Source organism: Garra rufa, chromosome 5 (assembly GCF_049309525.1).
Source record: "Garra rufa chromosome 5, GarRuf1.0, whole genome shotgun sequence".
NCBI lineage: Eukaryota > Metazoa > Chordata > Actinopteri > Cypriniformes > Cyprinidae > Garra > Garra rufa.
Genome location: NC_133365.1, coordinates 4,576,381 through 4,586,119, shown reverse-complemented (window position 1 = coordinate 4,586,119; position 9,739 = coordinate 4,576,381). Strand labels below are relative to the sequence as shown.

The 9,739-nt window shown below is 32.4% G+C and overlaps 1 protein-coding gene across 1 annotated transcript; it reads right to left on the bottom strand.

Annotated features, from left to right (window-relative positions):
- Positions 1 to 1,456: 1,456 nt before the first annotated feature.
- abhd10a (abhydrolase domain containing 10, depalmitoylase a) lies at positions 1,457 to 9,732 on the bottom strand. The gene is made up of 5 exons (XM_073840311.1): positions 9,493 to 9,732; positions 7,227 to 7,410; positions 6,636 to 6,747; positions 4,941 to 5,078; positions 1,457 to 4,065 (listed from the first exon to the last, which is right to left on the bottom strand). The coding sequence occupies exons 1-5, from the start codon at positions 9,566 to 9,568 to the stop codon at positions 3,724 to 3,726; spliced, it is 852 nt and encodes a 283-aa protein (XP_073696412.1). The 5' UTR covers positions 9,569 to 9,732; the 3' UTR covers positions 1,457 to 3,723.
- Between the last annotated feature and the right edge of the window lie 7 nt (positions 9,733 to 9,739).

Sequence of the window (9,739 nt, the reverse complement as noted above, 5' to 3'; positions counted from 1 at the left end):
GGGATTTTATCGATAACGGTATTGATAAAGATAATTAGACAATATTATGCAGAGTGTGTTATTGTGCATGGTCTCCATTATACTCTTCATATTCTGTGTGGCCAGCTCACTGCAGTGATAGAAATTAATCTTTTCCAATAAATTTAAATAGATTTTTACCTTTATAAAGCCTTTTTTTTAAAGTGTATCATCTTTATATCATCTTTTGAGTGAAATTTTTACATTTAATCAGTCAATTATAATAATAATACATTTAGGCTGAAATCAGTATCAACCAAATTCATCTTTGCAGAAGTTAGAATGTTGACATGCAATGCTTTAACCTACAGTTACAAATGCATATTTGATATTTCAAACATAAAACATTAAATACTGATATTTAAAAATGATTTAAAAATTGAAAAGGCACTTTAAATGTGAAATTCAAAGTCACTGTTAATAAGTGAGTCATTGCGATTGAACCGAATCATTTAAACGGTTGATTCATTCAGGAAGGAAACACCATCATGCTGCTCAGAGACGCAAAACACTGCTGTGTTTGGAATGATTTTTGTTGGTGAAATAGAGCAAAAACAGCCAATATGGTGTCTCAAACGTACGCAAGTCTCTTATTTATTGTACTGTATAAAATCAATATCAAGCTGATTTTTAAAGAAAAAACAGCACTCTTTGTGCGGTATTATAACTATGAAATTATATAAATATATAGATTTTCTGCCCCATATCTTGAATTATGTGATGATTCTTAATGCATATTAATAGACAGATTCATGCAGTGAAAGAAGGCACGCATTTGGCGGGTTAGCAGGTGTTAATTTCATACCATGGTAACATTGTAAAATAAAGTTACAATTTAAAATATCTTCTCTATTTTAATATTTTTATATAAATGTAATTTAATCCTCTGATACAATATATTTGAAATATACATCTTTTGCAACATTTTAAAAAATATATACTGTCACTTTTAAACAACTTAATGTAGTGTCAAAATTTAATTATTAATTAATATTAATTTATCTTTATATAAAAAATCTTACCCCAGACTTTTAAATAGCAGTGTATCATGGTTTTCCATAATAAATAAATAAAGCAAAATCTTTTTTTTTTTTTTTTTACTCTGATAATATTTCTTGAGCAATAAATCAACATATTAGAATGATTTCTAAAGGATCATGCGACACTGAAGACTGGAGTAATGATGCTGAAAATTCAGCTTTGATCACAGAAATAAATTACATTTTAACAGACATTTGTTTTTTAAATTGTAATAATATTCCTCAATATTACTCTGTTTTCCATGGAATAAATTCAAGCTTGGTGAACATAAAGAGACTTTTAAGAACATGAAAAATCTTAATTAATGACCAGTATATAAAGCAGAAACATGGTTATAGACGCAACTTGAAACAGAAAATCAAAAGCCACAGAAAAGCTGCGGTCTTTTCCGATCCAGTTTAATAATAAAAAGACATGTTTATTTGTGTGACACATTTTAAAACATAACATGATACATTTGACATTTTATAACATTTTGAAAAGCTAACAAATAAGTGAATGTGAAAGTGAATGAGATAAATAAAATGCTTACAAAGAGCAAAGAAAGGTGATAACACTTGTGGCAATCGCTGGGAACATTTGTGCTCTAAAAATACCAAAAATATAATGTAAAAAGAACACACAACTTTTGTAACTATAGAAAAATCAGACTATATCAATGGATACTGCAGGATAAGCACATAAATTACATTTGGAAAAAAAAAACACTCAAATAGAGATAAAAAATATATAGTGTTTTTTGTATATTTATATAATAAACAAGAGAAGAAATAGGGTTTTGGAAGGTAGACGTTGACATCTGTATTATTGTTCTGTGGCTGCATCATTGCACTAAAGTTTGAAGAAAAACCAGGTGCTGAAAACAAATAAATCAAACCCGTCCTGGCACTAAACACCCATTCCAAATAAATGGCTTTTTATAACAATACTGTAGCTTCACCAGTCCAGCCTGATGTCTTGTAGTAAGATGCACAAACCTGTACATTTTTTATCATTTGTGCACAAAATATGGAACTCAAAATGCTTAAATATTCTCTGTCCCATGAGCTGAATCCCTAGTTATATGAAAAGCATGTACTAGCAAGTACTCCATTCTTGCATGTAGTGATTTTTCTTTCAAACACACAAAGACAGATCCAAATACAACCCACAAATACATCAAAAGTGTTTTTTTGGTCTACCGCATCTATCTATGGTAAATTCTATGTAACCTTTTGTTTGTCCACGATTGCTTATAATCTTGGTCTGAATAAGCAGCTCACATTAAAATCTGTATATTAGCATGACAACCCTCACCAACGTAAACATAGTTGGAAAGCTAAAACAAAAAAGCTAGGTTCCGACATGACATAAGAACGGTCACACTTAAATGTTACAGAAACAATAATAAAAATAAAAAGATGGATGTGGAGTTCTTGTTTCTGTCTACAATGGTTAAGCATTTTGTTTTGTGATTAAATTGTAAAGTGATGCAACAAGGTTTCATTAGTTAACATGAACTAACAATAAACAGTAATTCTGTATCATTTATTAATTGTAATTAAAGTTATCCTTAACATTTAGTAATACATTTTTAAGGTCAGAAGCTGTTTTTGCAAAAAGAATAGTTCTTGTTATTTAATGCATTAACAAAGTACAAGTTAACAAATGAGGCCTTATTGTAAAGTGCTACCAAAGTAATTAATCACTGAAAATCTCGTCATAACTCTTATATCTCAGTAATGCTTATGCATATTCAAACTTGGCACATTGCATTTGGTTAAGAGGCATTTGCGTGAGAGCTACTGGAGAGGGCAAGATTTTTAGCGAATGACAATTTAAAGGAATAGTTCACCAAACAATTAGCCTTTGCTGAAAATGTACTCATCCTGAGGCCATCCAAGATCATCAGATTTCAGTAGAAATGTGTCATTGCATCACTTGCTCACCAGCGGATCCTCTGGAGTGAATGGGTGCCGTCAGAATGAGAGTCCAAACAGCTGATAAAAACATCACAATAATCCACACCACTCCAGCCCATCAGTTCACATCTTGACACAAAAGCTGCATGTTTGTAAGAAACAAAACAATCATAAAGGTGTTGCAATTTTAAACACTTTTGGTTCAGGCTAAAATACAAGTACATACTAATAATGCCTCCTTCAGTGAAAAAGTCCATCTCCTTCTCCCCTGATTTAAATTTAAGCTCAAGTTTTGGCTTTACTTTTTTTGGCTTTTTTTTTTCAGCTGTTTGGACTCTCATTCTGACGGCACCCATTCACTCACTGGAGAGCAAATCATGCAATGCTACATTTTCTTCAAATCTGATGAAGAAACAAACTCATCTATATCTTGGAACGGCCTGAGGGTGAGTAAATTTACATTTTTACATTTTTTAGTGAACTATTTCTTTAAATTTTGGCCTGTCCCTTATACAAAGCTGCTGATTGAGGGAATAGAATGCATGACTCAAACAGACTTTTCTGAGCCTGGCAACACCTGGTCACTGTATGGAAGAAAGATCATATGGCTCTGAAAAAAAATGAGAATTTCAGGTTAATTAATTTGGCTTCTTTCACTTAGAACCTAACCTCAAAACCATATTCTCCAAAACCCTGATAACTATATACACCGTTTCAGCCATTCCAACTAGTCCGTCTCTTCACATTGTCCTCACGTTCGTTCTCACCCTAATGTGGTCAGTTTATCGATTAGATCATCAATAGTGTACACCATGAGTTTAATATCATCTTTATCTGACATGCGATGTTGCCCGTGTTTGCGCAGAACGACATCCACGTCATTGCTGAGGACCCGCTCTGCGACCTGCATGGAGACGTGCCAGGGAACGTCAGAGTCCTTGAGGCCGTGAATCAGACGAACGGGGCAGGAAATAGGGATGGGGCTCTGGAGTATGCAGTGGTTCTCCGCCTCCTTCAGGAAGTCCACACTCAGGGTGTAGAAACCCTCTTCATTGTGCTTGGTAGGGAACTTCCAAAAGCCCTGTTCCTCAACCTCCTTTTTCGTCTGAACAAAGGGGAAGACGTTAAGGGCATATGGAGTTATATAAGATGCCAGAATTATTTTTACATGGGAATTGTTAGGGACGCACCAAAATGAAAATTCTTGGCCGAAGCTGAACAAATTGAAACAATGGGCCGAAGGCCGATTACCAAACACGGTTTTTTGTGTTTTTTACCCCATGCATTTCGCCAATTTTTCTCACTATTGCATAAATTAAAGGAACACTCCACTTTTTTTTTGGAAATAGGCTCATTCTCCAACTCCCCCCGAGTTAATAAGTTGAGTTTCACCATTTTGAAATCCATTCAGCCGCTCTCCTGTTCTGGCGAAATCACTTTTAGCATAGCTTAGCATAGATCATTGAATCCTATTAGACCAATAGCATCACGTTCAAAAATGACCAACGAGTTTCCATATTTGTCCTATTTAAAACTTGACTCTTCTGTAGTTATATCGTGTACTAAGACCGGCGGAAAATGTAAAGCTGCGATTTTCTAGGCCGATAAGATTAGGAACTACACTGCAGTAATATGGACGCAGCAGGCGCAGTAATATCACGCAGCCATATTACAGCAGCAAACTTCTTTGACTGTTACGCCGGAATGGGAGTATAGCTCCTAATCTTATTATATTAAATTGCAGATTTGCATTCGCCGGTTTTTCCAAATAAAGTGGAGTGTTCCTTTAAATTGCCAAAATGTGCTTTTTACAGTTTTGTCTTGCTTCTCAAAAAAAAAAAAAAAATCAATTACAAAACAACCATTTTAAAAGTATTTAAATAACACTGAACATTTTTAACATTCTAGTAGACATTTGTAACTTGTAATTATTTTTCTTCAGTATTCAAGTTTAAAGGATGACATTGAAGTGGTTGGCACCTCTATTGGTAAGGAGTTGAAGGCTGTGACGAAGTGATCAGCAGCTGTTGAGATGCCCACCAAAGCAGCCGTTTTCTCTGGCCGTGCGAGAGCGGCGAGCAACATCAGCCATCCACCCATGCTGGAGCCCACCAGAATCTGAAACACCAAAGACAAACTCTCAATTTCAGTGCGATTTTGAGTAAAGATGGACTAAAGGGAAAAATGTATCATTTTACAAAACTTGCTACAACCTTTTTTGTAGAGAAAAAAATGTCAGTGTATGCATGAATCTGACTGCTTTCTTTTGACATCATCTCATGCCAAACGTATTCTAGAATAGATTTGATTTTACCTTGGCTATGTATAAAAATTAGGGCTGGGACACGATTAATCGCGATTAATCGCATCCAAAATAAAAGTTTAAGTTAACATACTAAATGTGTGTTTACTGTGTGTATATATAATGTATGTATAAATACACACACAAACATGTATATTAAAGAAAACTGAAAATAAAAATTAAATTAAAATAAATAAAATATTTATAATTCTATATATAATCTAAATTAAATACAAATATAACTATCCACACATATAAGTATTTTTTAAAGGCTTTACATGTATGTGTGTGTATTTATATATACATAATAAATATACACAGTAAACACACATTTAGTATGTTAACATAAACTTTTATTTTGGATGCGATTAATCGCGATTAATCGTGTCCCAGCCCTAATAAAAATTAATTCATTTGCATTTAAGTAACTGAATGAACATTTGTCCAAAATTCAAATTGAAGTAAAAGGGTCATTCTATGGATTTCTGTCCCTAGCCTTTATAGAAATATTACACTTGAAAACACTTTAGGGTTACAATTTCTTTATATTTTAAAATGAAACAATGTGTTATCTGAACAATTAAACCTTTTTGAAACATCAATGTGGGAATATTTGTTTTTAAATTAATTATATAGAATTCCAAGCACCACAAAACCGTTTGTAACAGCAATGTACAGAGGGAAAGTGCTTTTTTTTACCATTTAAAATACAATAATGTATTCATATGTGTATTCAATGTATTCATAACTATTAAATATATGATGTAAATGGCAAAAAAACAAAAAAAAAAACCTAAATGCTAACTAAATATTATAAAATATATAATAAAAGTAGAGGTCCCCTGGTGGACTGGTGTTACCGTTTAACAAAAATCATTTATTTTATTTTATTATCTTATTGTATTCCTATTTCCTAAAGATCTATGAAAAAGGCCCATGTTAGGTTCACTGTCTTTTTTCAGTTATCAAAAATGTTCTCATTTATCTCATGATTTCATATTAAGCTTTTAGTTGAGGTCACTGGTGTGACCTACTTTATTGTTAGGGATAATAAATAATAAATAATATTTCATAAAATATTTCATTTAAATAAATAATATTTCATAAAAAACCTTCAATATTGCCAAAGAAAGCAACACCAGTGACAAAAAAAATAATTAAAATTAAATAAATAATTGCACTTTTTTTAAATCATTAAACTGTCATATTTATATGTATAGTTTAGAAATACATTTTAAGACATCTTGCCATACCAAAAGTGGACATTTCTGTAGAATGACCCAAAATTAATTTTGTCCAGACTACCCTGAGTTGTCACAGTGTTACTGTTGGATAAAAGCATCTGCTAAATGTCTAAATGTTAATCCACTCACCTGTGGCCCTTCTACTAGTTCATCCAGTACATAGAGTACATCTTTCTTCCAGGCACCAATGCTATAGTTTCCCATTTCCCCTTCAGATGACCCACAGCCAGAGTAGTCAAACCTACAAGAAGTACATTTATCACAAAGTAACAATGTCAAGATGAGTACAGGAAATACAGTACACTGATTACAGCAGGAAATGGCAGGATTTCATACATTTTAACCCCATTTCTGGTCCAAAGGGGTGCATTTCCTATTCCTGACAATAGATGGTTATGAACATTTTTGTACCAGTATTTCACCAAAAAAATGTGTTACAGATTTAGTCGTAGGGTAACAGTATTAATTCTGTTTACATATTTTATGTGGCCGGTAAAGTGTTTGACTAGATAACACTGAGATAAAATATAATAAAATAAAAAGAATACAATTTAAAATAAATTGTAACATTGTCTAAATTTCAAATTCAAATGTCTGCCTCCCCCTCTAGTATTTTTAACAAGTCGCACCCTGGTTAATTTAGTAACTAATCAACATTCTGTTTTTTGTTTAAATGTACATGATTACAAATTACTACTATCTATTTCTGGTTTTCATTACCTGAGGTATGAGTGACCTAAAGACTTGCAGAACTCCTCTAATGCTTCTGCTTTCTGTCCGCCCATGACCGAGGCAAAACCAGGCAAGAAAACCACTCCAGGACTCTTGCCTTTCAGTTTCCTGTAGGCCAGCTTTGGTAGATCAGGCCGTGTAGCATAATGAATCGTGCTCTTGTGTCGAACACCTAAAACACAGCAAAAACAACCATGCATTTCATGAATTTTTTCTTATGGTTTGTATTCACATGAGATTGAGTGGTTGTCGTTTTTGATACTGATATTCTTTTTATTATGTCTTGTTTTCTACTAGGGCTGCACAACTAATCGATTAAGGATGGCACGATTACGTAATGGTCCAAAGCCACGATTATAAATAAATGTGAGACACTTTCATTCTCTGAAAATGCAGCTGTTACCCCAGAAATCCTGTAAACAAAACAGCTTTCAGTTTCTAAAAAGTGTTTAAATGCTTTAAATAGCCATTCAGATTTGTGTTTTTGCTGTGGTGTTCATCACAGCGCCAAATAATTAAATATTTAGACTTAATAGGCTATTTTCAAACTTTTTTACATTTTAATCTGGACTACAACATGCCTGGCCTAGATATTGTTTGGAAGTGTTGTGATTCTTTATTGTTCGGTCAAACTTTACATTAGGGCTTCATTAGTTAATACATATTAGGTAGTTCCAATATTTAATAACAAATTTAATAACAAAAGCTGTAACTGTGTTAATTAATGAGCTTACATCCATATTTTAACAAAGATTAATAACGTATGTAACAAATGTAGCTATTGCTCATTGTAAATATTAATGCATTAACTCTGTAAAGTGATACCTATTGGTCTTTATAATTATTTAGCACTGTATTCTGTGTAAATTTTGTAACTTTGTAAAAAAATGTTATGTTTTGCTTTATTGTATTTAAATGTTCAGTTATTTTTGCTATAAAAAATATTAAACCTGTTATACTGTATTATGACACCTCTTTATTTGCAAATAAATTTCAATAACGTGATAATAAAAGTAATATCATAATAACCGTAATGAAAGCATTATCAATTAATTGCAACATGAAAATTGATACCAGCATATCCCTATGCATATTGCTTTTTTTTAAAAAACAAAACAATGTATGGTTGACATTTGTGATGAGAAAAGCAATAGTTTTATATATATATATATATATATATATATGTACAAAATTATGGCATGCAGTTGCTTCAAACAATGGTATAAAGCTATTTAAAACATCAATCAATGTAACTTGTGATAATAACCGCAATTACAATTTCAATGGAAAAATCAACAATTATGATTGTTGTCATGATCGTGCAGCCCTATTATTCTACTGAAATTCATTCTATTATATCCAGTGTTGGGGCTAACGCATTACAAGTAATGCAAGTTACGTAATAATATTACTTTTTCCAAGTAACTAGTAAAGTAACACATTACTTTTTAATTGACAAGAAAATATCTGAGTTACTTTCCCCCCATTTATTGATTAAAAGCTCTCCTGTCCCCATGTTGAGAGAAATTGTGAGTAAGATGTTACTTTAGTTCTAGAATAAATGTGAACATGCGTTAATTCATCTCACTCACTAAAAAACAGAAACAGTGTTCTTCAAAATAAATAAAAACTGAGAAATTCAACACAAACCTCCAATAATTAAATATGTTAAATAATACAAATATCCTTTATGTATTTAATCCCATTTTATTAACCGATGTCTTTGCTGCCGACCTTCGATGATCCAATTCATCCATACTAATAAGCAAAAATGACTCAAGATAATCTAACATTTGTTTTCCTTTTTTTTATTGCTAAAGAGCTGACATTGTTCTTCTGTGGTCTACTGTACAGACGTCAATTTACTTTTCTCTAAACCTGAGGCTTTTGTTGTGAAAAGGCTTTTACATTTGACAAAAATACAACTTTTTATATTGAAAACAAACAAGCCCTGCCCAGATTTTAAAAGTAACGCAAAAGTAACGTAATGCATTACTTTGCACAAAAAGTAACTAACGTAATTCGTTACTTTTTTTAGGGAGTAACTCAATATTGTAATGCATCACTTTTAAAAGTAACTTTCCCCAACACTGGTTATATCTTCCGAAAAAGTATTCTTATCAAAGACTCGAAACAAAGTATCCAATGCGCTCTAATGTGCAATTATATTTACATTCAGAAAGCTAAGCTTTATGTCTAAAATACATTTTTTTTTCTTTCTTGAAAGCACTGGTACTATAAAAAACGATTTAACTTGATAATTGTCGTTGGTGGCGTTTCGACAGGACATCAAAAACAAATGATTTCTCCTCCTCTGTTGTATCAGCCATGTCCACAGCAGGTTTGCACTCTTCCGCCTTGGTATCTCCCCTTCAGCAGAGTTCAAGCTTTAATCACTAAATCGATAACAGTGAGTTACATCACGACATCATAATGCTACAATCTGTGCATTTATGTTACAATGGCGAAAAACTTCAAACTACTAGAAAACCGTGACCACT

Bases quoted from the DNA above. Each gene is read 5' to 3' on its own strand.
- abhd10a (XM_073840311.1), bottom strand. From the start codon at position 9,568: ATGGCTGATACAACAGAGGAGGAGAAATCATTTGTTTTTGATGTCCTG. The intron at 7,411-9,492 runs GTTAAATCGTTT...GCTGTGTTTTAG, and splicing joins CCACCAACGACAATTATCAA to GTGTTCGACACAAGAGCACG. The intron at 4,066-4,940 runs GTGCCAACCACT...CCCTTTGTTCAG, and splicing joins TCAACTCCTTACCAATAGAG to ACGAAAAAGGAGGTTGAGGA.